Below are 27,997 nucleotides of genomic sequence, written 5' to 3' on the forward strand. Positions count from 1 at the left end.
TTAGTTTGCCAGTCTTTATTGAACTCTGAGTTGTTAAAAAGTTTGAAACCATGTGAAACAGCACACTTGCAAATTTTACTTACTGTTAGTCACTCATTTTACAGTTAACTGTGATTGCGATATTGTAAGTGTTTTAACAAGCATTAAACACCACATCAAACAAATATGCAACAGATATCAATACTTGAGTTTTATATTTTACGGATTACTTGGCCATTTATGATTAACATGTCCTTTTCAAATAAATAGAAGACAGTAGAAAAAAACCACAAAGGTATAAACATTAAGTGCTAATTTTACTGACTTCCTTGTTAGGTTTTCATGATACATTTAATGTCTATTGCATGTGCAATCTTGGCTGAATTTTAAATAATTTTATACCAATTAAAATCAGGGTTATGCTTTTCCACATACAGTAACCCATATGCTTGGGTGGACTTTAAAGTCAGTGCTTTCATTCTATTTGAGTTGAAACCCTCCACCCACACACTATAACCCTATAGCTCAAAATTGGCACAACTATATAAAAATGTCAACGATGCTTAAAAAAATGCAACTGAAAGGTTAAGAAACAGGCATCATTAAAAATATATTGGAGCACAGCTTATGTCAGGATTATTCTGAACTGATTGACCTTTTGGATATTAAAGATATATCCAAACTGTAAACAAAAGTACATATATACTTTAAAATCTGACAGCCTTCTCATCTGAGCATCTGGTGGCCCAGCACTATATCACATGCTCAGTTTTGTTAGCCATTTGTTACCAAGAAAGCTAAATTACTTATAAAAGCAACATAACCATTGGCTTCCTCTAATCTTGTTCAACCTTGAGAAGACTTCAAATGCAAGAAATGCTGGTTGCCAGTGTTTTGTTTTGTTTTAAAAAAGGTTCAAAACAACTTTGGTAACTGTCTGAGGTGTTTTACATCGAGAAAGGTACCAACTGAACTCATGCTGTCTGCCTGATTTAATGTCTCTGGGGCGGGAGTTTGTAGATTATCAGGGAAGATACGAACATTTTCTAGGTTCTCCGTTTCAGGTTGTTGAGTGAACTGAATTTTCCCAGCTACAAGTCTGGTTTTTGGCTTTAAATCCTTCAGAATCTGATGCGAATTTTCATTTGGTTGATGTATTATTTTTGGAAGAAAGATCTCATTTGTAATATTTCTCAATACAGGACCAGCAGTTTGTTGCAAAGAATAACTTCCAGTTGACTCCTTGTAAGGTTTCAGGTTAATGGATAATCTTTCACCAACTCCTTCAGAAGATTCTTTCCAGAAGTTAAAGCCCTCCAACACAGGCTTACGGTTAGTCTCTAACACATCTTCACTCCTGCTAACACAAGAGCTGCTGCTGTTCTCTGTTTGCAGCTCTTCTTCATCTTCACTGTTGTCACTGGTTTGTATGAGCCCATATCTTTTCATGTACTTCTTGGTTGCAAAAGACATATTGTTTGGTGAAACCAAGCTAAGACCCACGACACTCTTGTCCACACTGGTATGTAAAAGATTTTGGAAAGATGACTCTTCAGGATTTTTTTCACTTGTGTGACTGAGAGAAAGCTGCGACAGCTGACTTTCACTTAGATACTTGAGTGCTATTGCATTTGCCTCCATACTCAGATCAACTCCAGTAGGAGCTAAACCACTCATGCCGACATTAACAAATGACATGTAGTTCAGTCCAGGGATTACAGCTTCAGGATTTATGCAGGCCAAAATGCTAAAATCACAAAGCAACAAAAATTAAGTTAATTTAACTTTATACTCTGTGCATGTTCCAATGTGATTTCAGAATACCAACACAGTGAAGTGTGTTTCCCTTCCTCCTTCATCCCCAAAATATCTGGCTTTTTAAGCCAGCTATTTGTTCACATAATTAATACACACCTCATATAGTAAGGGTCTGTGCCCTACCTAATGGGATCTATATTATACATAAAGATCCACTGGAGGATTGAGAATAGTCATCCCTCATCCAATGCTGATCACAGCTCTGACAGCGCCACATCGTGCTTGATGCTTCTTGTCACCCTTTAGGGCTTTGTAAGTTAAAACCAACATCTCAACAATGCCACTCAAACTAGTAATCACTAGTTATTTGATCCCTACCCAGAGTGGTTCTTTTCCCAGTTTGATCACTGACTTGCTGGGTGACATTGGACAAGTCATATAACTTCTGTGTTTCAGTTTCCCTACCTGTAAAGTGGGATTATATTGCAGCCTATTTATGTCCTCTCCATGGATTCAGGTCTGTACCTCTTCTCATTGCCTTCAGCTCCCCACTGCTCTAATCTCTCCATGTCACTTAGTTGACTGGTTCTGTCCTCATCTCATGCGTTTGCTGTCCCTCCAATTTTGGTTTCATGCACAAGTTTGATGACAACTAACTTTACACTAGTGAATTGTCAGACAAAGAAGCAGCCACACAGCATACAGAGGTGCTTGATTTTACTTTAAAGTTTAGTTGGTTAAGAAAGCCTCTAGCAATTCTCAGTTTTGTACTGGGATATATCTAGCAGCAAACATTGCTCCTTAAAGAACAATGTGTTTTTTTTCCTGTGACAGCAGAAACACTGTGGGCCAGGTAGACGCAATCCCCAACACCTGTTTGAGAACTGCTAATTTAAGAAAAATTAAAGGGGCTATCCTGTATCTGGTGCCTGTTTTAGTAACTGGGAGTCCAGCCTTTCCCACTGTTCTAACTTTAGTAGTACTATCTCAGTAGTGCCTGGCATGAACTAGATTGAAAAGTCGGTCTAAGCTTGTGTTCCCTGTGCAAAATAGAGTCCTGGAAGTAATGCATTTCACCCTCTCTGTATCACTTCTTGCTCACTGGGGCCTCTTGGTTCCCATGTGTCTTTCTATCTAAAGAGAACAAGCAGTGAAGGCTAACACTTTACCTGGCATTCTCTACTTTGTGTGCATTTTTCTTCATTTTGTCAGGAGATTCAATTTTCACTCCAAGGTTCCTTAATTGCTTAAGGGTTGCACTGATCACACTATCTTGATCTGTCAGGCCTGGGTCAGATACTGAATTCCTTTCCTTTGGGTCATTACTATTCCGACATGTGGTATTATCATTGCTGACCATTCCTTGTTTTGTAGATGGATGATCACTTTCTTCAGAGGAGGACTTTAAGAAGTGGTTTACTTGACCCTACACGGGAAAAAAAAGCAAAAGTACCATGTGGATCAACTAGCTAAAGGCACAGGAAAATTAAAAGAAGTTAATGCAAAACAGGATTTTGTAGTAATCTTATGGCATACTTACTCTACATCAAACTACAATACAGTTAGATCCACAAATAACTTGTTCTGACAAACAAGCCAAATTAAATTACTTGTATATAGACATGAACAGAATCTTAAGTACCTTAATACAAACTTAAGGCACTCATTAGCTCAACAATGGTACTGTGTGCAAAAGTGTACATTTAACATCTTGGATAAACTCCTTTTTAATTTGAAGTCTTGTGTAATTATAGTCAACTGTTATTTTTAAAACAAAACATCAAGTCTATTTTGACCTTAGAAGGAAGTCTAGGTTTTTTTGGGTAACAGCAGTCAGAGGCCATTTTTTAATTAGCAGGTACAATTTTTGATAACATTGCCCAATACAACTGAGAAAGTCAGCAGGGTGACATTTCCCAAGTTTATCTCAACAGCAAAACTACTGCTATCACTAAACATTGCTCATTACATGGTATGCAAAATAAAATATACCAGTTATGTATAGAAGGGAGTGAAGGGCAGAATGAGTATCTAAACCTTCAAGAAAAGCAAGTCACAAGCTTGCCTCTCTTTTGCACTGCAGAACACATGGATAGCAGAGATGGATGTGACAACTGTACACCGTTTCAGCCATGTGAAAGCCAAATCAGTTTATTGCATAGGGCCTATTCTAGTTATGAGAACACATTATGAAAGACAAGTGGCAAATAATTATAAGATACGAAAGACTGCCAGATATTAAAGGGTTTGTGTTAAAATACTTTTACCAATATATCCCGGTAAAACTTTTGATCATCGGATGGGTGGCTAGGCAGTGTTTGAGCATGCTGTACCGTTTTTGCTTCATTTGGTGTCACCACAGGGTTGTTAGCTCCCTCTGTAGGTCCTGTCTGTAAACACATGCTAACGCTTTCTTCCAACAGTGAATTTGGAGCACAGGCTGAGGAAAGTGGCTCATTTCTGAAGTAGACAGAACAATGAGTTAATACATCATTGATTTTTTTACCTTTTGTTTGAAAGTAATTTATGAATCTCTTATCTTTTCATAGACAGTAAGAGAGGATGCTTTTTTTTTTTTTTTTTAAATCTTGGAAAATTCTCTCTCAATTTCTCTTAATATTCTCCAACTTGTTGAAAGACTGGAGAGGGTGCAGCAAGGAGCTACAAAAATGATTCAAGGGCTGGAAAAAGTGCCTAACAGAGACGCTCTGTTTAGTTCATCAAAAAGAAGATCAAGAGGTGACTTGATTATAGTATATAAATACCTTCATGGGGAGGATATACTGAGTACTAATCCACCAAAATGAAGGGCACAACAAGAATCAACAGTTAGAAAGTAAAGCAGGACAACTACAAATTGGAAATAAAACAATTTCTTTAAACAGTGAAGATGATTAGCCATTGGAACAAGACACCCAGGGAAGGGGTGGGCTCGTTGTTTCTTGAAGTCTTCATAGCAAGACTGGATGCCTGTCTGATAGATATGCATTCATCACGATGATATTGTGTTGCCTGTGTTACACAGGAAATCAGACTAGATGATCTAATGGTCTCCCTTCTGGCCTTACTCTGTTTCATCTGCTGCATCAGTTTTCAAATGTTAGCATTTTATTGCTGCTTCCAAGCCTTTAGGACTGTTTTTTGTTTGTTTTGCTTTTTAGACAAAAGCAAATCATCTTAACACAAATATTAGTAACAAGTATTGTTACTATGTTTCACTGTAAACACATACTGGTATTTTCACATAATTTTAAAGAAATATTCACCTGGCTACAAGGAATGTATGGACACAGTGCTATGCACTCAACTGGTTTCTACAATAAGCTAAGTGAAGTCTAGACTGAAAAATTTCACTGTTAGTGACATGAATGGGAGTTTCAGGGAAGAATCTGATTCCAAGTCTCCACACATCAGAAAGACAGATATGCCACGGTGAACTATCACAGGGCATGGTGAAACCACTGTATCTGGGTGTTATCTACAAATGTGTAACAGTTGAGGCCAGAAGGAATGATAATGCTGGGGTCCTAGATAGATCTCTGGGTGACCCCCAGAAACAAACATGAGCGATAGCGGAAATATTGGAACTCAAACCAATCAAGAGTGCATGTTGAAAGAGATAAGATTTAAATCATGTGTTGTGCCAGATAGTCAATGCAGGTTATCAATTACTGCTAGGAGAAGCAATTCATTATCCCCAGCAAAAACAAAACAGGTAAAACCCAATGCTACTGTGCATTTCTTCTCTGAAGAATTCATCAAAACATTTCACATGTATAAAAAGCCAAGTTAGAAAACCGTGCTCGAGAGTGTTCTCCCTGAAACCAGCCATGTTAGAGAAGGACTGATTGAATCAATGCTCACATTAACTAAAACTACATGTGGATACTGCTTCTCTAATTCTAATTCAGAGCCGCAAGTTAGTTTTAAACTATGGATTTCTTTATGTTTACCAGGTTAATGACTAACCTTTTTCCAGTATAACTATTTTTAGAGATCTAATTTAATCAGACCTTTGCTTGGCTTTCTACACCTGTGAAATAAACTGGATCAGAATTTTATATTCATGTAAATATCTGAAAATGAAAAAACTTGATTATTTATCAAGGGAACGGCTTGAGAATATCTATTCATGGAAAACTAATCTCATTCTAATACAGGAAGTGCTTTGAGTTATATTTTCTTAACATCATTGTAAAATTGTGAATGGAGGTTTAAAAATAATCAACATGGCTTATTTTGGAGCCAGATGAATAGATTATATATTTTGATTTAGTACAGTGAGAACACAAGGGAAAAGACAGTGATTGTGTGTGAAATATAGTAGAATCCAGTGAGATAACTAAGTCACATGACCTTCAAGCCTTTAGTCCTGGGGATAAATTCAGCCCCTGAGAGCCTGAGAATTGTAAGGAATTTTAACGCTGGCAGTGGAGATCTCATGTAGGAAAATGAGCAGCAAGTATAGTAGTGTTTCCCCTGATGATTTAAGAGGTGGGTGAAAATATTGCTTGGAAGATCCCTGCACTTTTTTTTTTTTTTTTTTTTTTTAAATAAAGTTACCTAGAGGACTTTTTCTGCCACCAGCTATTGCTGACGGCTGCTGGTTGGTTACCAAAGGTGCCCGACTGCTAAAGGCAACTATATCTGGTACATCTGCACAAGTAATTTTGGAGACAGGGGATAAAGGCATAGGGGAAGGTGTTATTCAGAGCATTTAGTTAAGTCAGATGCCAACTCACATAATTCTGTAAGAAAGTCAGTTGCTTCTACATGACATTACATAAACAGCGAGTGAACTAACAGTGAACAAGTACTATCAATGCAAAACCAAGATTTTTCAAATTAAATATTTACCTGAGTCCAGCCTTAGTTCCTTCTTCTGGAACATGGCTACTTTCTACAAAGCTTGGTATGTCAACAGCCTTTAATGAGGAGGCAATACTTGTATTACTTGTATCTTGCTCAGTGTTAATAGAAATGCTTATATCTTCCTTAGACATTTCATTGTCATCTTGTTTAACTGGACACACACAGTCTTCTTGCTTTTCACATGGTGTGTTCCAAAATAAGCTAGCACCTAGGAGAGGAAAATTAATGCAGTTCATGATTTTAACAGCTTTAGAAAGGTCATTTTGGCTTCCAAATACATTAATTCTCTAAAGATATGCAAAAATTAAAGCCATTGCTGGGTTTGGTTTTATTTTCACTGGGTTTTTTTTTTTTAATGACAAGTTCTAAAACACAATTTGGAAAAAAAATCTGAGAAAGTTGCCTTTAGTTAGTGAAAACTGCCAAAATTATTGTTTAACTTAAGTGTTTAACTTATGTGCAACAACAAACAAATGCTGTATTTAATCTAACAAAAAATGAGTAGACAGGAATACAATTAGTCTTGTATAACTCTAAATTCGCTTTTGAACTTGAAGAAAGGGATATGGCCCATCTGTAAGACTGTGGAGTTATCTCCGTTTCCAAACCAACCACAACTTTGCAATAAAGTGTGAATCAAACCAGATAGTTCATGGCCTACTGGCTGCAGTTGGGTGACTCACTGACATTAAAGGGAGTCAGTTTCCCCCTGAAAACAGGCATGACATCAATATCTAGCATCTAGTACTGGGTGGGAAAATGGAGAATCTTGATAGAACATCATGCAGGATTGGAACTATTCTAAACAAGAGCGTGCACATCTATGTGCATATAGAGAAAGTCCAAAATTATCGTGACTGGGTCATGGGTTGAATACAAGACTTCACTGAAGATGTTAGGAATGTTTCATTTCCAGTGACATCAGGCATAGCCTTCATCTCCTTGTCAAAAGGTCTCCTGTCTGACCTTGCATGACAATTCCCCAAAAGACAAGCCTGATTTTCTGAGGTGCTTCGCCCCTAACAACTGACTGACTATGATTAGAGGGGTGGGCGCTCAGCACAATTCTGAAAATCAGGCACAAAGAGAAGAAAAGAGAAAAGTCGAAGCAACGTTTAGAACAGGTTTATATCACTGTCATTCTGAAAAGGAATTTAAAAAAGTGTTACCTGTGCTTACGGCAATGCTCACACTTTTTCTCATGTGTAAGCCTTGGGAGGACTGTGTTTCCATGGCAACAAATTCCAACTGCTTCTCAGACTGCAGGGCATTGTTACCTGTGGTCGTTTTAGTGGAACAAGGTGGAAGAGTTTGTGCTTCCAACAAACGCTGGATCTGTAACAGTGATCAGAAGAGTATCACTTGCACTGCAAGTATAATAAACTCAGGACACTAGGTGACAGAGAGGTACCATACTAGACTTATTTCTAAAGTTTTGGATTCAAATTCTGATTATGTTACAATTCAAGACAAGTTTGATGGTAATTTCAGTTACCATCAGAGAGTTTGGCATATTTACAGGGTCTATTTTAAGCTTGGAATAACAGACAAATGAAGGTCATGCTGGAAGAACTACATCAAAAAACTTTCATGTACCTATTTGCATTATGCCTACACAAAGCTACTATAATTAGCCTCTTTTATATAGTTGAAGTCCCCCATATCAATTGATCCCCCCACCCCCGAATCCAACACATTAAAAAAATCATTTAGGTTGCAAAACTAAGTACATGAATGTTTGGAAAGGCCAGATTTTACCCCCTTGTGCATCCATCCTGTTTAGTGAAGAAGGCAGGATCCTGTGGAAAAAATAGTACATTTTCATGTAATTAATTACTGTGTCATAACACATGCATGAGGGGGCAGACTTAAGGTGTCACGGGCAACCAAAAATCTAGGCATCAACCTTGGAGTGCTTGACTTTGCCACCTAAATAATATTCTTTCAAGGTCATTTCCTAGTTTTTTCCCCCTTTTTCTTTCTTAAAAAAAGGTAAAAAAAATTCTGTTATGTATAACAATCCTTCCATTCCCCTCTTATATCATCCACAAGCTTTGAACCTTGAACCTTCAGCACTGACTTGACACTTGAACTACATTAGCTGGCAGAAGGGGAAGGCTGTTATCCTGGCGGCCGGACTGAGGGAGAGAATAGGCCACTAGTACCACAAGCTGAGTCCATGGGGGGAAGGAGTATAATCAAGAGGTGGGGGAAGAAGGGAACCCTGACTTGACTCCACCCATTGCTGCCCCGGCTGCTCTGGAAGCAGCTTGTTCAGCTACTATTTTGGCAGGCTGATAATTTTCCAGAGGAATGCAAGTGACAGAAGAGAAATGGCAACTTAAATTTAAGATGAATGGAATTCCATTGGACAAGTGAAAGAAAGGCAAACCTCCAATCCCAGTGCTTTGTCAGTGCTATAATTTCTACAGCATGTTGCAAACAATGGAGGTATTTGTGTTCCTCCAAAAAAAAGTCAAAAGTCTTTTATAACATATTAAGTTGCAAATTTAGTTATGGGGAAAGAAAACACATTAGAATGCATCATGCTTTCACAGTACATTTATATTAATTTCAGACTAGTTCATGGCTCAGTAAACTATGCAGTGAGCTGTCTCTACCCATTCAAAAAGCACATCTACTAGCAATACAAAACAGTCTGCTGAAAGCAGAGCAAATATTTACCTGTGTTACTTGATTGTAAATCCAATATAATCTAATTACAAAAATCAAATCACTTTCAATTTGCTTTAACAGACACCAATTATCAGTGGCGCTGCCTACAAAGAGATTTGGGTCCCAATTTGACAGGATCCCTTCTCCCAACCAAAAAAGAAAGCTATAGCGAAGTTTTTTTCATTAGCGTTATTTTTAGAAAATATTTCCCAGAGTGTATTTATGGGTACGAGGGCAGAGGAGAAAACCTTCCAAACAAACCTGAGCATGAAGCAATTTCAGTTGCCTGTCTTGTTCTGTGAGAATCCTGTAAGCCTCTGGAGATAATCCCATCATTCCATTATCTGATCCCATTTTGGGGGTAGGTGCAGGTGTGCATGCTGAATGTGCTGCACAAGATTGTGGATCGCAAGGGCTTGCATGTGAAGAAAGTCTCGGTCCAGGCAATAAGCTGCTGCTAAGGGGAGAACAATTCCCCATTTTCCCATTGTACCCAGGAGTTACAGGGCTACTTGGGGTATGTAGTGGACTACCGCAAATATTTGGACAAGTGACATTTTGATGGAAAACTGAGTATGTGCTCTCTTGAGGAACATCAGATTGGTTTTCTGCGTGACTGGGGCCCATCTTAACCAGTTCTTGCCAAGCATTTGTTGGACTGTATTGGATATGTCCATGAAGCTGACAACAACTACATACACTGGCTGGATAACAAGATGGCACTTGAGGAACTGGCATCTGCAGTTCTGTAGGTTTTCTTGAGTTCTGTGGTGAAAAAGCAAAGTTGTACTGGGGAGGCTGAGCGGCACCAGCAGGCTGCTTAAAATTAGATGTTGTGGGTCTCCTTAATAGAGGTTCCCCTTTTCTGTGTGTGGTTCCATCAGAATTTGATACAAGTCTTTCAGATAGCATCCTGGGTTGATGCACAGATGTATCAGGAGAGGGCCCACTGCGAGGTGTTGAAGGAGAAGGGGATGATGAAGAGGAAGAAGATTCAGAATTTTTTCTTGTTTGAAGGCCAACTCTCCTACAGTTAAGCTGTTGCTGTAGTGGTGGCTGCTTTCCTCTGCAAGGTTTCAAAGTTGGAATTATCTGGTTTAACTGGCTTGGTAGCCTTCTCAATGAAGAATGTCTAGCCTGGGTGTTGAAGCTTTTTTTATCACTATCAAAGCATTGATTTTGGTGGTATAACGGTCCTGTTGAACAGGTCTTTTTATTAGGCTGATGTACCAGCAGCGGTTGATTTTTGTTATTCATGGTCTCCACTGGCTGAGACATTGGTTTCGGTTCTATGAAACTGCCATCAAAGATGAGGGAGAGCTCAGGAACTGAAGGATGGATCCTAGTAACCTAGATAGGAGACAGTTACAAGAGTGAATTCAAGCTTGCTTAGGAACCATCATGTCACCCTATCTAAGTTACATGTTTCTTAAAGCACAGCTTCTCTGCCACTTCTAGTTGAAATAAATATGGGGTAGATAAAATGTTGCTTCTGGTCAATAGGACTTCTTCCCCACCTGCTCAAAGGGTTAACATAGGCAGGAGCCTTCCTAACACTCTGGGAACCAAGTGTGGGAAGACAGGAATCATGTAAAAACCATTCTGAGGCAAAATTCCTCCCACAAAGGAGGCCTGGATGTTGTGCCCTACAGAGTCAATGTGTTATGCTGGTGGTGGTGGGGGAGTGTTTGGGGAGAAACTGCTGGAAGACTGCTGGGGAGTAGTGTGGGACTTTCCTTTCAGGATGGAATGTGCCCTTCACTCCCAGCCCAGGCAGCTAAAAAATCCCTAGACCGGTTTTAAGATAGAGTACTCAAGTCTAGAATGACTAGGTAGTTACTAATTTCAGGGTATATCTTTACGTTTATAAAATGTACCTATTCAAAAGCTTTAGGAACACAGAATACAACTTAGAGGGGAAAAAACCAGGTGTTCCTGTTAAACAGGGGATGGACCAAGGGGACGTTTATATGTTCCCACCCAGAACTGTACTGTTCCATCAGTTTGCCATCTGTTGCCTCTTCCCTTGCCAAAGGGAGAAAGTACTGCTGCTCCCTAACAACACTAGAGCAAGTATGGTTCAGCTGGCTTTTCCCTGAAGGTTATAAGATTGCAGGCTCAAGTCCAGCAACAGAGTTCCTAGCTTCTATTCACAAGCGGTAATGCATTTTAGAGCTGTTCATCAGAAGAACCTATATTACTGGCAATAAAAGATTAAACTGAAGGAGAAGTCAAGAGTCTTGGGTCCTCCATCCAGGTCTGCTACCAAGTAAATAACAGCTTGGGAAAGTCATGTCTACCTCCCAAAGGTGCAGTGAAGGTTGGTGTTTGGCAAAGCACTTTGAGATCACAGATTCCAAGGCCAGAACATACCACTGTGATCATCTAGTCTGGCCTTCTGTATAACAGAGGCTATAGAACTACCTCCAAAGTAATTCCTAGAGCACATCTGTTTACCCTTTTTAAAGATTGGTACATTAGCTTTCCTCCACAACTTCTCCAGTGCTGTAAGACTTATTGAAAATCAACATTAATGGTTCAGGGAGCTCCACAACTTGCCCCTACGAGTTTTAAAAGAGCTGGTTATCTCGACTTGCTGATTTAAAAATGTCTAACTTTAGTAGTTCCCTTTTAGCATCCTCCAGAGATACTAGTAGAATGGAAAAAGTGCCATTTCCACATGATGACACTATACCATGTTTTTTCCCTCAAATAGAGAACAGAAACATTTACTGAACTATGCCTTTTTTGCATTATTATTGATAATTCTACCATTTCCATTTAGTAACAGACCAATACCATTGTCAAGATTCTTTTTGTTCCTGATATATTTTTAAAAACCTCCTTCCTAATGTCCTTAACTCAGCTGGCCATAGATTTCTTCTTGTGTCTCTTTGCTTCCCTTATTTTCTACTATTCGTAACTATCAACTTCCCCTTTCTTCCATTTTTTAAAATTATTTTTTACAGCTACCTTTATTTTCCCTCAGGCTGGTTTTTTAACCCGCATGGTCTTCTTCCTCATTTGTGGGATTGTGGCTTTGTGGGCATTTTTTAAGGTGTTCTTGACTTAGATGATTCCCAATTATTATTCACATTTTTCTGAGTAAGTTCTTCCTTCCAATTGATTTGGCTCATAATTGTTTTCAGCTTTGTGAAACTGTCCCTATTAAAGTACCAAGTTTTTATAACTGGTGTGGACTTTATTCTGCTTGCACGTTAGAAATATGATCAAGTCATGATCACCTGAACTCAAGATACCATTAATTTTTAGTTCTGTGATAATTTCTTCTTTATTTGTTAGCAGTACAATATAATACCTGTCTAGAATAGAATTCCCATGTTGCCTGCCACAATTTTGGAGCTAGAAAATACTAGTCTATAATGTTTAGAAATTCCCAGGATCCCTGGATATGAGGCAGTATAGAAAAATTAAGTTACCTGTTGACTCACTGGATGAGGACTTGGAATTGGTCTTGGAGATAAATCTTCATCTTCCACACCTGAATCATGATCACTCACTGACAATTTGCTGGGGGAGGAGCCTTGAGGACTAAAAGATAAGATACCTTTGCATATCATTTTAAACTATAAAAGTTATGTTTGACAGCCAGAGTGCATGAATCCTGACATTATCTATTTCTCACTTGTGGTCCATACCAGAAGATCTACAGGGAAGGACTGTTACCAGTTTGGAAAAACTACTTCATAAACATCTCTCTCCTGGCTGACTAGGAAGTGTCAGATGGCAAAAAGAGTTCCAAGGATCACAACAACAACAAAAATGTGGAAAAAATATATACCCCTTTCTGGATTATCATCCAGTTTTTAGTCAAATAATCTTTGACAGATACAAGTCTTTCAGATGACATTCTAAGCTGAGGCACTGGTTAATCAGGCCCACTGTAAGACACCAATAGGGAAGGAAGAGTTGGAAAAAATGCATAATATGGCTTTAGCAGAATAAAGGCCTTTGTTAATAAAGGCTATTGTTAGATACAAGCTTTAATGGCAAGATAGATTTATAAAATCTAAGCTTCCTGCTATGCATGTCTTACAGTTCTGACAAATAAGAAAGAAAGAGGCATTTTACTAATACAAGCAGTGTTCTGTTAAGAGATTTCCTCCATGGACAACTAGAACTCACCAACAGCGTCATATAGCACACTAGACCAGATACATATTTTAGGAAACCTCCATTTAAGAGTATAAAAGCCTTTAATGCCAATAACATATCTAGTATAGGTACATGAAGGAGTTTCTCTAGAAACATATGGTCAACTTGTAGACCTTACTACCTTAAAAAAAATTAAGTTAGGGAAGGTGCAACTGATCCATAATTAATAGACTTTAGAGGCAGATAGGATCATTTTATTGGAAACAGAAGGTGTGTGTGTAAATATGACATTTGAGAGAGAGATTCTTCACCTTCTAATGGAAAGATTCTTGGAAACTTTGCGGAAGAATTCTGTTTCCTCATTTTGTTTTTCTGCACTCAGCTCAAATTGAATTGGGTGCTTGTCTGAAGGTTCAACATTCTGAAATTAAATAATGAGTTGCATTAACAAAATTTGAAGCAAGCCAGTGGCATCTAGCCTGCTGCCCTGATGTTCTATATTATGGCTATCAGAAACATAAAAATGTTTGTATTTGGTTACCAATTGAAAGGTACGTTCCCTGTACAATGCCCTGCAAATCTGCAACACAAGTGTATTAGCTCATCACTACAGGGAGTAAAAGTAGGGGTGCTCCCCCCGTCTCCCATTGCTTCCCCTGCAGCCCTAGAAGCAGATCTAATGTGAACCATGAATACTGAGCAGCTGCTGTCCCTTCTTTGTTATAGCTGCTCAGCAATTCCCCTCCTGGCAACCTTCAGCATCGCAGGAGATAGTAACTCCGGCTTTCCTCTACCTGCTTCCCTGCCAGGATGTAGGACCCCTACTATGAGCAGGCCAGGTGCTCGACTAGCTCTGCCTGAGCCAAGGGAAGAGTTAAGGTATTGATTGTGAGCCCTTAACCTTTCTTGACCTCATGCTGAAAAGGTTGGATACTACTGATGTAAAACTTTCAAAGAAATATAAATTGCAATGAAGATGTACTTATATTGGCGTATGCAGTGTTGTTGTAGCCATGTCAATCCCAGGAGATTAGGTGGGTGAGGTAGTATTTTATTGGACTAGCTTCTGAACCAAGCTCAAAAGCTTGTCTCTCTCACCAACAGAAGTTGATCCAATAAAAGATATTACCTCACTTACCTTATCTCCCTAATATACTTATATAGCAGTTGTAATCTTAAAACCGTAAGAGATCCACAAACCAGCCATTATTGCTGACATTTTCCCCTTTGTGCTCAGTTCCTTGAAAATGGAAAGGGATGGGACAACACTATTTACTACTCCTCCCAGAACTAGCATAACACCACCCAGGATTGTTCTTCCACCTACCCAACGTGCATGGAACACAAAACAATCTAGTGCCATAACATTGCTCATATTTCTTCTAAACCTGTTATGTCCCAGAGTTTTGTTGACCATAAATAATGAGGAGCAGTGCCATGACAAAAGTTTAGCTTCTTGGTGTTTGTTCATAGCAGCTGCTAAAAAGCATTCTGCATGTGATAAGAGAGTTACAAACAATTGCTGACTTTGGAAGACATCTTGGGTTTTAGATCTCTCAGAATTTAGGAAATTAGAGTAATTACTGTAATAAACCTATATTTAGAACTACATTATTCCCTAACCCTATATTTGTGCAAGTCACATTAATACACTCTATCTTTATGTTACAATGCAGCTGTCAATTATCAATCTACTATGACATAACCTGGAACATGTATTAGTCAACCAAAGCACTTACTTTGAAGAGATGCAATGTTTCTTTACTTGTTAGTAGCTGAAACCCTAGTTCAGTCTGCCCACTGCAAGGAAGGCACTCATAAAATTCTGGTTCCTTGTGGGTCAGTGAATAGAGAACAATAAGGAAACTTCCAGACTCTGAAAGAGCCCTAGATAAAAGAAATAAACATTCATTTTTAAAAATTTAAGTATTTTAGAAAAGAGGAAAAATCCACTCGTCCAACTAACCTGCCTGTATGGTACACTGGCAAATGAGGAACACCCAGCTAATCAAGAGCATACATGTCAATACTCATTTTTAGCTGAGTAAGCTTTCTGTAGGGAACTGCCTAAAAAAAACTTAGCCCTTTCACTGACACTGTATATGGAGGGGAGAACAATAAGGAGACTCTGGGCTTTTTAAAAATACCAACTATTTTAGATCACTTAGCATCCTAAATGGAGGAACTCATTCACAGAACAGATGTCAAGACAGAACTGCTCTGCTCTGAGGTTCAAAATCATAGCATCTTAATTCACTAAATCACTTCTATAATTCAAGCAGCGAACCTCAATTTTAAAGACTTAAAGTATTTCAATTGTTTCTACATACTCCATAGTGCACTTATATTAAAAAAAGGCAAGTGACTGTTTGGGGAGGAGGATAATTTAAACCTATATTGTACTAACATTTTCTACAGCTGAAGAACACTGGATGTGCAAGGCCAATTCATTTGAAACAAATAAACCCATGGTCAAGAACAATGAAAAATGTAGATTTTGGGGGTAAAGATCAATTTACTCAAGTTATTTTTCAGATATCACGAAAATAATTTCATATGCAAGTTGGCTATTTCTTTATCTCTGTGAGATGTGAACACAAGACAATCGAAAGAAAGTCAAAAAGCGGCTAATATAAGAATTCCATTAAGTGATAGAGCACCCTTTAATCAGTAATCATGATTTTTTTTTTTAAATCACAAAAGAATTAAGACATTCATTATTTATTTAGACATTCAATGGGGGAGCAAAAACTCTTGTTTGGTTAGCCAGTTTACCTCCTGGCTAACTTGACTATACAGAGAAAGAGTGTACTATATGAAGTGCAGTCAAATACAGAAAGTAAGCAAAATGGATAACAAAATGTTCCTCTAAATTTTCAGTGTAAAGTAATTATAGATGTTACTGTTACAAGTAACATTTGTCACAAATCTGAACTGTCTGAAATTTTGTACCTATTTGAAAGTTGACTGTGTCCCTTTAGGAGCAGAGAATGGGAAACTGTTTTTCAAGTTTAACTTCAGGGCCAATAACAAATTCTACATGCTCACAGAACTACATTCTTGGCATTCAGTTCTGAAGTGCCCCACATTATTTAACCCACTGGAACACAGTGGCACTCTGACTCATAAGGATTGTGAAATCACACTACCAGTGACAAACAACTAACAGGTATGTATTTCTAGTGTTAAGACTCAAATGCAAGCATTGACTTCTAGAGCTCAAAGTGCTTGGAAAAATATGGGAACAGGAAAGGATAACATGATTAAACAACGACAGATACAACAGGGGAAGATAAACCAAAAATTGGTGGACAAGAAAAATGTATTCCAACAGAAACAGCATCTTGTCACGCAAACAAATACTGCCTCCCAGAAAGTCAGTTTGAGCACTAGGAACTGTTAAAATTGTGTTTGTTTTGGGGTGGAGGAAGGGAGTGAAAAGGAGAAGAGATCAGCTGCTGGAAAAGTGAGAAAAAATTGGGAGGCTTAGTCCTTTGTTTTAAAAACTAACACCTACTCTTCTCCCTCCCAAAAGTCAATAGAGGGATACTGACCCAATTTGCCAATTTCCTGAAATTAATATTCAGGAACATTAGTCGTTTACTTTTTATATTAATAGATTTTAAGGCCAAAAGGGACCATTACCTCATCTAGTCTGATTTCCTAACTAACACAGGCCACAGAACTTCACCCAGTTAGCCTTATAGAGAGCCAACATTGCATCAAGGGGGGGGACACATGATCAAACCAAAAGCAAGTTCTCCATAGCATCTCATGTTCTGTATCTCACAGAAGACTTTTATCAAATAAAATTTAAGTCATTTACCTCTCTTGAATTGAAGAACTGAATAAATAGCGCAGGCAGCAGGCCCAGACCTGTGGACTGTACACGTGAGTGATGCCACTCAACCAACTAAAGGGAAGGGGAAAAAAACCTGCCATTAGAAATGGATTAGTTATACTCTTCACCAAACACTGACCCAAATACACGACAAAACAATACTAGTATTAGGAAGAGACATCATATAAAACTAGCCAGATACTTACATGCCAACCAATGGCAAAGCATAAGCCTTGGGATCAGATTCCAGCACCAGAAGTAGTTTTCGGGTTTGGTCCATTGTAAGGTATCTGGAACACAACAGGCTAAGTGTTTGTTCTAGGACTGAGGAAGTCCCACAACATTTAAGGTAAGAATAAAATCCTGTGCTGGAAGTTTGTTTTCAGAAGATGCCGTGTGAAGGCTGTGGTGGCAGAAGTACCCATGTCTTGGAAAGAATGAATATTCTTAAGCTTATTCCCTAGCTAACAGCAACCTACCAAGCTGCTACTGAAGCCATTTCAGTTATCTTAATATACTGGGGGCTCTAACGAAGCCAGAAAAGTAGTAAGATGTGTCAAATTTTAAGTTATAAAGAAGGAGGTTAGGGGTGGCAGGGGGAAAGTCTATATTTTGACCAGTCAAGGATCCAAGACAAAAATTCTGTCAGCATTGAAGCTCATACTACTTTATTTTCTGATGTAGGTCACAAATGAATTTCCCAGTGCATCCTATTAACAATATAGCAATCAGATAGAATGAAGATTCCCTAATGTTATCTTATTAGGAATTCTTACAAATGCTTTTTAAATAAGGCCATTTCCATACAACCTCACCTGATTTTTCACTTCCAGGTCTAGCACTGATGTAATTTATATGATAATCTAAAAGACTGCAGACTGTTTTTTTTAATGATAAAAAAAAAACTATCTATAATTATGTTTTTCTTTTTCCTCCTGTAGACTGATCTTTCCCTAAAAGCAAGAGCTCCAGTTGAATATAATGGTACACAATGTCCCCTGATTCCTGTTCCAGGAGGACTAGCTTCCTGTGCTCATTGTGTAAAGTCTTTCTAATTGAAGATACTGAAAACTAAATCAGAAATAATATTCTTTATATTTCAGCTGCCTTTATTAGGAAGCAGGAAAACTGAGTCACAAATACTAATGGGAGAGAATTTCCCTTCACCATCTAACTGATCATATGGACTAGCACTTCAACGTCAAAAATTTTAACGTTGAACTTACCCACATTTATAAGTCCCCTGAATTTGTGCGATATTCATATGGCTGCTCAAGTTTCTTGCCAGGGCTGTAGGAATAATTGGAACAGACTTCACAGGTGTGTATTCTAGAGTATTTGTTATAGTAACAGCTGCCCAGTGAAAATCAAAGTTTATACTGTCCATGTTATCTGTTGAAGTGATGTGAACTCTTATGGTGAGCAGTTTGGAAAGATCCAAAGAGTCTCTACTGCACAAACTGTGTTGAAGTCCCTGGAGAGGCCAAAAAAAATAAATTAAAAAAAGATGTTGAGACTAGTCTTTATATACATACTTTATATATGATAAAGTGTATATTACAGTAGCGCCTAGGGGCCTCAGTCATAAATCAGGGCCAACATTGTGCCAGGCATTGTAAAAACACAAATATCAGCTCCTGCTTCAAACAGCTTATGACTATGCTGAACATATTGAATAGTGATCAGAAGAGCCACCCCACAAGTACATTCACAGGGCACAAGTAGCAGGAAAATAATGTTTAGACACCCCAGGTTCTCTGCTTCCTTGAACAGCAGTTAAACTTGCTGAAGCATCCCTTTGGGGGGAAATCCTCTCTCCCCCAGAAGACTTTGGCAAGGAAGAGTTTTAAAATAGATACTTAAAGATATAGAACTCCCATTTATACAGTCTGTGGAAAAGGAAATTAGCCCAGCTGTAAAGCCCACTAGATTAACTTTTGTTTACATGAGTGATGTCCTCTTCACACACACACACACACTTGATAGTTCACCACAGTACTTCACAAGTTATCCATGTAACTTAATTTTTTTGTTTACGTACCATACCTGTAGTTACTGGTACATTGAGTCTACACACTAACATTTAATGTTTTGTAACAGCCTAGATAACTCTCTCAATATTTTGTGTATTAAGGGCTGCACAAACAATACAAGGTGCAACTTGTCCTACCAAAGCATTCCCAACATCATTTTTGTTTTAAATTAACTGGGTCCTAAACCAATCATACAAACTTGTCTTGGGGCCTAATTTACAAAGACTTAGACTAATCCTGTGTTTGAAGTTGAACATGTGTTTAATTGAGTCTCTCTTTAAAGATGAACTGTGGAGAAACTTTTATTGCTTGTGCCTATTATTCTGCCTTTTGATGCAAAAAAGAATGAGGAATTTTTCTGTTTTATTTCTTAACTGAAAAACATTTATCAACAACACCAGGGCTTGCCTTACCCATTTTGCCTGGAGGACCAACTGGGGAACTAGAGAGGGATAAAATAATCCTAACAGACTGATACCCAAGATTAGCTCTCAGACTTCAGTTGAAATCAGAGTTTGAAACAGAACTTTCGAACAGCAAAACAATCAGTGTAACTAGATGTACCCTCTCCTCTTAACTGAAAGTTTGGAAAGCTGCAGCTTATTTTGCAGTCTCTTGTATAGTAATTATTTCACAGCTTCAACAACAAAGGATATGTTTACACTGCAATGAAAAACCCACAGCTGGTCTGTACCAGCAGACTCAGCCTCCTGGGGCTTGTACTGTGGGGCTGTTTCACTACAGTGTAGACTTCTGGGCTTGGGCTGGAGCCCAGGCTATAGGACCCTGCAAAGGTAGGAGGGTCCAAGAGCCCAGGTTCCAGCCCAAGCCCAGAAGTCTACACTGCAGTGAAACAGCCGCACAGCCCAAGTTAGCTGGCATGGGTCAACCACAGATATCTAGTTGCTGTGTAGACATATTCAGAGATGGTTCTTTAATCCTGCCCCCAAAAAGCCAAAGGGAAGCAAAGAACTGATATTCCTTATATACAACAAAAAATACACCCAAATCATGCATTACTTTCTTAATACACTATAAATCAACCAATAAAGGGGGTGCAGGATTTGCGGGGGGGGGGGAAGAGAGGAAGGGTAAAGTGGTTGGGGTTTTTTTTGCACTTTGTAGATATTTTGAAGAGAATTTAGTGTTGAATATTGCCTTGCAAACTGAAATAGTTATCCACAAGAATGATTCGGCACCAACAGCAAAGCAAGCTTTCCCTGCATTATCCCACCATTTTGGGAGAGAGGTTCACCTAGTAGTGAAAAGGAGTTTTGTCTTCATGCTGATCTGGTCTTTGGAATTTCTGCTGAGACTGCCAATAAAGGAGCTTATTAGAGAAAATCATGATGTGGACTGAATATCCACTTCCACTAAATGGTGACCTTCTGGCCTTTGCTCTTCTGGTTTGGATTTAGATGATGGCTTTCAGTATCTTTCATCTCCCGACCATTCTAGTTTCCTCTCTGTGTCCACTGTTTTAAGAGATAAGAAAGTTGCTAGGAGTGGCTTACCTTAAAAGCTAAGCTGAAGTCTTCAGAATTGTGCACTATAACATCTCCTGAGGAAGATCCCGAAGCGTTAATTGAACATGGAATCACAAAGTCTCCAGGAAGAGGTGCTGTGGGGACTTTCCCTAGACCATCAGTTACTTCTCGACCAGGATCAAATCTGTCTATCATCAGTGATACACCTTCACAATCTGGGGGGGAGGGGAAAAACATGGCAAAAAAGATTGGCTGTGGAGAAGCATACTGTATCTCACATACCAAAATCATCAAGTTCAGCTCACTGACTGAGGCTTGCTCAGTCACCAGAAATGCAGAAAGAAGCAAGTCAGAGAAAAACTATTTAATAAAACATTCATGTAGATTTTAAAAGTCACCTTCATCCATTGCAAGAGTCCCAAGCAAAAAACAGGAAAAGAACTTTCTTTCACTCTGCTTAGCATGGCGATAGGCAAGACGAAGAGCCTTCTCCATCATTAGTATTTTAGGGTTTCTGGGGGAAAAAAAAGAATGAACGGCTTTAACACCTACATTATTAACAATTTCTATGTATATTACATGAATAAGAATATTTTAGGTTTAGTTAGAGAATTATATATCTTTTGTCCTAAATAAACTACTTCAAAGACTAAACCAATCTACAACGAAACTAAAAGATTGTAAAACAACGCTCCCATACCCAAAACAGGAAGAGATTTGTATATTATAGAAACAGGAAGAATAGTGAAATGTAGGTGCAATAAGCCACTTTAGCTTGCAGTTGCAAATTTAATTTTGACTTTGTGACCTGTCTGTGAATAATAGAAGAGTGAGAGATGATTGTAGACAGATGCTGTCTGGGTGAATGCTATAATGCATGTTCCAAATCCTTCCTGGACATGGTTAGGAAAGAGTTGCATTTTAAGTCTTTAACATACATTTTTAACCAATGAGTGAACTACCCTGCAAAAGAGTTTAGGAATACTGTGAGAAAAATCCATAAAGGGTAGAGGTGTAACAGAAGTACAGACTGGTCAACTGAAAAGCATATCTATGAACACTGTATGCCCTCTGTACACTATGCCTCATTTTTGTACAAAATCTTCTGTAAAGTTGATTAAACACTGAACAATCTGATTAATGCTCCATTAAAAGCATGTTCTTTTAACTGTCATTGACAGACAGTTATCTAGATTTAGACTTTTTGGTGAAGCTCACATAGCATCTCTAAGCTGCCAAAAGGCTGACATGTTGTCTTCAACTTGTACTGACTCTTGGGTGGTAAAAGGGGATTCTATCTGCTGTTGCCCTGTTGAAGTTGCAAGATTTTTCCTCCCCTAATGTTAATGGGCTTTGAATAATCAAACTTTTGACACCTTCTTATATCATGAAGGTTGCCGCTTCTATTCTCAAGGACACGTCAGTGCAAACAGGCACAGCCTCTGTCCCACCCGCCGCTAATCACAGGTCTGACACATGCTGCCCTAGGAACTGAGGATTTGCCTTCTGATTTATTTTAGAGGGAATATTGTTAACATGTTAACATTGTTAACCTGACATGTTAACAGGACTGTAAACATTTTACTTCTAATTAGGATTTCCAGGTTGAGTTTTAACTTAGTTCAGTTGTTCTGCATTGTCTTCATCAGGATCACTCTTTCCTCCAGACATGTAGCAGCAGAGGACAACTAGATCAGGGAAACAAAAGGTTTGCCATCATCTTTGTACCTTGGTTTACTTCTACCTTCTCCCTTGAGTGGCAGATATTTTTGACAGGGGCCTCTCAATCCTGTTGATTGTGACGATCCACAGGGAAGAGACTCCCCAGTCCAACAGAGGGAAGAAACCCTCTAGCTAGATATTTATACTATGCTCACTGGGATTTCCTTCCCATTGTTTCTCTGCCTCCCTGGGAGGACAGTTCCTACTAAAAACATGGAAGTGATGCAGCTATTGGAAAGTTATTGCAGAGCTAAGCAAACCCCTTGTCTTCCCAGGAGCACAGTCAGAGAAGACAAGTGCTTACTGCTTCTGACAAAACTAACAAACATGGATATTTGCCACTGAAGGAAGAGATGCTGTGGACAGCCCCTCCTCACAGTCCCACCCCCAGATGCTGTAGAGATCCAGCACAAAGCTGCTTTTGCAGGGGTGGGGAGGGAGAAATCAGGATCTCCTCTGTTTGTGGAAGTGTAAAGGAGACCAGATCCCTACACAGGTTAATTTTCATCAGCACAATACAATTCAATAAAGGTTTACAGACCACAAGTGATGAGCTGATACTGGAATATCTTTAACAGGGTTGGGAGAGTAATACACCATACCCAGGACATAACTTGTAGAATAATGTTCTGTACATACTCATAGGAGTTCCTTCTTATTTAATTTTCTGTATCTTGAAGAGGAGCAAGTCTTTCTTATACCTGTAATAACTGATGTGTGCGCCAATAACATCTCCCACAGGTGTTGGATCCCAAAGTGCACACTTTGATAGAGGAAAACTGAACGGTACCATCCTGCCTGAAGCAATTCTGCAAAAGAAAAAATAATCAGAAATATACTAAGCCTAATTTTTTTTAGCTGCACTTTATTCGGTTAAGGTTGGGGCCATAAGATGAACTACCTCCCTTTCCCCCCCTCAAAAAAAATCTCTTAAGAAGGTCAAAATGGCTGAAGCAGAAACTTGCGCTATGCAATGGATAAGGAAGATAATGAGATTTTCATTTACTTTGCCATTTTTAAGGGCTAACTGCTACAGTTCTTTCATATGTTCTTAGGTGTGAATGCCAAGACACTAAATTTTTTTAGATAAAGCTTGGGAAATGAAGCTGTTCTAGATAAAACGTTGGAAAGAATAAGACATACTAGGAAATAAGTGATTAGAAGCCCTTTCTGCTCACTATCAATTTCAGATTAAGAAAAACCTTGTCAAAAGATCATTCTCCAGTTTCCTTGATAGTCTGAATCTCTATGTAAAACTATCTAAAGTTAGGATTTGCTCCATTAAAAAGAAGCATGTTTTGAAGAATATTTAAACAAACATAATTGTATCTGAAGTCAAACAGCATATTAAACAACACACAGAAACTCAGGACTTCTTCCTTAAAATATTTTACATTAATCAAAAATATACATGTAAATTGCCCTCACACTTCACCACCTAAACTCTGTCAAGTTTTCCATTTATACTAAACACTTTTTATTCTGAACTTTTAGCTGTCATGGGAAAGAGCCCTCTCTATTCTGCTGTCCTACCCCAATTAATTCCCTTGTCTCTCTCATGTTGGCTATGATGGAGGATTGGTTCTTGTCAGGTCAATTTAAGTCCATATTTTAGATTCTTTTAAAAAAAATGTACAAAGCCCAACATATATTATATATATAAGCTAACAGAAATTTTTGTTAAACAAAAAAAGAAGTCATGATGAAAGTAAGGATTAATATTTCCATGTATTGTTTACAACCGCACACACAGCACTTCAGAAAGTAAATCAGACACAAAAGCACCCAGTAATTACAGCATTGCAGGCCACAAAAATACTGAGTTAGGTAAAACTGAAATTGATCAGTCCATTGTTTACATTTTGCATTTTACTTGACAGGACAAAGAGCATAAATGGTAAAGAGCAGATTAATATTTTTTCAGTGTTAAAAATAAGCTATTAGTAAGTCAGATAAGGGAATGTTAGTTTAAAAAAATTAACCTGTTAATATTCCTTTAAAAACTAAGGTCCCAGTACTACAAATACCTATAAAAATGCTTAATTTCAAACATGTGAGCAGTTAGTTGGGCTCAGTGGAACTACTCATGACAGGATGAACTGATTTAAATCAAAGAAGATTTTAAACATTTAAATTAGCAAGCAGAAAACCCTGATTTAAATCATCAATTGTAATAGTGTTTTACATTTGTACTCTTTAGTTATTTTCCCTAAAGAAAAACTGAGTCTTATTGGTTGGTAATCATTAAAACATGTTGATTTGCAACAAAATATAATCTTTACACTAAATTTAGTGCTTCTTTTTGCTAATCAGAATACATTATATCTACACACATTTATTTAAATAATTATACAGCTCAACTTATATTTATTAAGATTCTTAATTTGTTTATTTTTTATTACGTTGGAAAATTGTGAGGGATGCATTTCTTATTTGCTATGTGATAAACTTGTGATTATGTGATAAATTTGTGATGTCATCTAATTGGATGGAAATTCAAAATAAAAAAATGCATAAAAACAATATTTTAAATGTTTTGATTAAATAAAACTACCTTAAGTGTGCTGTACAAATGAAAAAAGTTTGTCAACATGCTTTGCATTGAAAACTGGTTTATTAAACAAAGAAATAATTACCTGTGGTTAGTGAATTGAACTGATCTGGTCCCCATGTCCTTCAAGTTTTTAAGAGTTAGTGGATCTCACCCTCTCACACCTAGTTTTTATTCCTAGACTGGAAGAGGAAAACAAGCTTCCCTGCTTTTTCCAACTTCCAAATGGTTTTTTACTTTTGAATGAACCAGTCATTGAACAGAGCAAACTAAAATGAAGAAACATTCTCTTCGCACCTGCAGAAGGGCCTACTGCTGTCAGAAGCTGGTGATGCACATCAGCAAACTTCAGTTCCAGGAGCTTAGCTAGTAACTTCCAACTGTTAAGAGGTTTGACTGTCTTTACAACTCGGCAGCAAACATGTACTGCTTAATATTTTGTGTATTAAATGTAAATTATTTCAATAGGTAAGTTTAAGCTTTAACATAAGTTGTCAATTTCAAGATTAATTTTAATAGGTATTTTAAAAAACTACAACCTGTATTTAAATAAAAAGACCCATTTTAAAAGGTCATCAATTTTTATCCACCCCGAATCACGAGCTTAAAGTAAAGCCCACACATATCTTTGCAGAAGTGGGGCTCAACTCTGGAATTCAGACAGCGTTTTTGATTTAGGGTTTTGTGATTTTTGGCGACTAGTGAGCCAGACAGAAGTTGCCGCCACAATTACATTTACTTTAAACATAAAATATATTTAGCATTGTACAAAACACAAAATTCCGACATTTCCTATCCCAAAGAGTTATATAAATGTAGGACGCACTGGGAAGCCCAAAAGAATGAATAACAGATTTTTAATTATCATACATTTTTGTTAGTTTATAGGCACTGTAGACATTAATTTCTTCCCTAAATCTGGAACAACATGATGGTGGTTTGTTCAACCAATACAGGGAGAACATTCCATACATAGCAAGAAGTGAAAAAAAAAAGACACAGGAATAGGACAGTGGTCATGCTGGTGAAAGGCAATGACTTCAGAACCCTGGAGACTGAGGTTTTATGTTCACCAAAAAGGAAGAACACTTTTCATAGATTTACTCAGCCCTAGAAAGCTGAGACACAAATTAAGCCCTGGATTGGGAGGTGGGTAGGGAGGTGGCTGGGGCCACGGGCAATGGGGAGGTGGGTGAGGGGCCAATGGAGGCAGCAGGGACTAGCAGCAATGGAGGGAGGTTGTGGGCCCAGGGCCAGAGCCCAAAACCCCACAGCCAAAGCCCAGGGACGATGCCTGCTGCTGTGCGGGCCACAGGCAAGAGGGGAATGGTGAGCCCAGGGCTGGGCGAAAGAGACAGAAACCTGACACCCACCACCTCAGGGCTGAGGCCAGAAGCCTGAGCCCCATGACTCCTAAGAACTCCATGACTCATACTGGCTGCCTGTTCCTCTGGCATTTCTGGCTCCAGAGGGGGACAAAGCCCAACCTGCTGGCAGTCCTGGGGAAGGTTCTGCAGCTTCCTCTCCTTGCCCCGCCAATCACCACCTAGCAGGCTGTGGCTGGAAGGAAAGCCCCTGGTGATCAGATTTGAGAAACACTGAATTAAGACCTGATCATGAAAGCTGACCTGTAAGGATTAGGCTCTGTGGAGGCACAGGATCCACCTGCATGGATCAGACTGCAGAACAGGACTTTAAACTGTAACGTCTTCAGAAAAGAGCTGCTATTTAAAGTCTATTTCTGCAGCACCCTCTGATTAGGGTCTCTGGGCATTACTGTAATACAAATAAATAAATAATGCATGATGGCATATCCTTCATTGCAGTGATAATAAAATTGTTTTATTTGTAGACCCAAGGATCAAGAGAGATGTGCTTTCTTTGAACTCCTTGTAAGGAAAAATATTACAATCAAAAGCTTTTCATAGAAGTAATTTCTCTACAGAGGAGCAAATACCTAGGATCTGTTTGGCGATCTGAAACCGCGTAAATAGCCTCCATGACTGCGGCGTTCAATCCCCTGCAAGGAAAACAGAAGAAAGAAAATTAAAGAATGGGGCTCTGGCCCATGACAAGGACTCCTAGGCGCGCCAGTAACACAAATAATAAACCGAACACAGGAAACAACAGTAACATATCACATCTTCTCAAGTAACTGATTTACATCAGAGCGGATACCCAGCCAAAGCATGTTGCCAGGGAATTGATACGGTTACAAGGGCTGACATAGCCGCAGGAGCCTGGGCATGATGATCCCCACGCCCCAATAAAACCAGATCAACTTGTACACCCCACACCCTGCGCGTGGGCCCGCATGCAAGGCCAGCCAGGATCGTGGCCAACTCCCAACACCCGTGACGAGGACAGCGCCTCCTCGCAGCTCAAGCCAGACCCCGTGTGCCTGGACCCCTGCTCCTCGCACCCACCAGCTAAGGGAGCGGGGGGGAAGGCACCTGGGACCGGAGAGCCCCAGGGCAAGGGGGCCTCACGACGCCCCAACTCCTGGCACCCACATCGCAGCCGCTGATGATCGGCCCCGGGCACCCCTTGTCCTAGGGGCTGGGGGGTACCTCACCCTCCGCTCCAGCCCGCTCCCCCTGGGACGAGGAGCCAGGTCGAGGGAAGGGATCCCGGGTGGGAGGGGGAGGTTTGGCCCCCCCTCATCCTAGCCCAACGGGGGTCCAGCGGCCCCGCAGGCCGAGACCCAGGCGGGGTGAATCCCCAGCGCCTATGGGGCGGAGCCCGCACGGTCCCCGGTGCCCCAGCCTCACCCCCGAGCGGGGCCCTCTCGCCGCCGCCGCGTCCTCACCCAGCGGGGGAGCCGCCGGCCCGCCGCAAGCAGCAGAAGTGTCGCGGCTCAAGGTGGGGGAGGGGGGGAGGCTCGGTAACGACTCACCTAGGCCAGCCCCTGCCCCTCCCGAGTTCCAACCCTGCACTTCCGGCGGCGCCAACCAAAGGCGGC

At 39.4% G+C, this 27,997-nt stretch overlaps 1 protein-coding gene across 3 annotated transcripts; it reads right to left on the bottom strand.

The window, feature by feature from the left end:
• Positions 1 to 27,995, bottom strand: STIL (STIL centriolar assembly protein). Of its 3 annotated transcripts, none has more exons than XM_067535502.1 (17): positions 27,807 to 27,995; positions 26,993 to 27,055; positions 23,186 to 23,293; positions 21,161 to 21,276; positions 20,790 to 20,977; positions 18,469 to 18,716; positions 17,449 to 17,532; positions 17,228 to 17,314; positions 15,141 to 15,288; positions 13,713 to 13,822; positions 12,726 to 12,837; positions 9,547 to 10,635; positions 7,779 to 7,944; positions 6,595 to 6,817; positions 4,071 to 4,197; positions 2,907 to 3,163; positions 1 to 1,726 (listed from the first exon to the last, which is right to left on the bottom strand). In XM_067535502.1, exons 2-17 carry the CDS (start codon positions 27,034 to 27,036, stop codon positions 895 to 897), a joined length of 3,939 nt encoding a protein of 1,312 aa, XP_067391603.1. In that variant the 5' UTR covers positions 27,037 to 27,055; positions 27,807 to 27,995; the 3' UTR covers positions 1 to 894. The 3 variants fall into 3 exon arrangements, with proteins under 3 accessions (XP_067391603.1, XP_067391601.1, XP_067391602.1); XM_067535500.1 differs by having other exon boundaries at positions 4,005 to 4,197; XM_067535501.1 differs by having other exon boundaries at positions 4,005 to 4,197; positions 27,932 to 27,963.
• Between the last annotated feature and the right edge of the window lie 2 nt (positions 27,996 to 27,997).

Source organism: Emydura macquarii, unplaced genomic scaffold (genome assembly GCF_026122565.2).
Source record: "Emydura macquarii macquarii isolate MOO-44397 ecotype Brisbane River unplaced genomic scaffold, CSIRO-AGI_Emac_v2 contig_3506, whole genome shotgun sequence".
NCBI lineage: Eukaryota > Metazoa > Chordata > Testudines > Chelidae > Emydura > Emydura macquarii.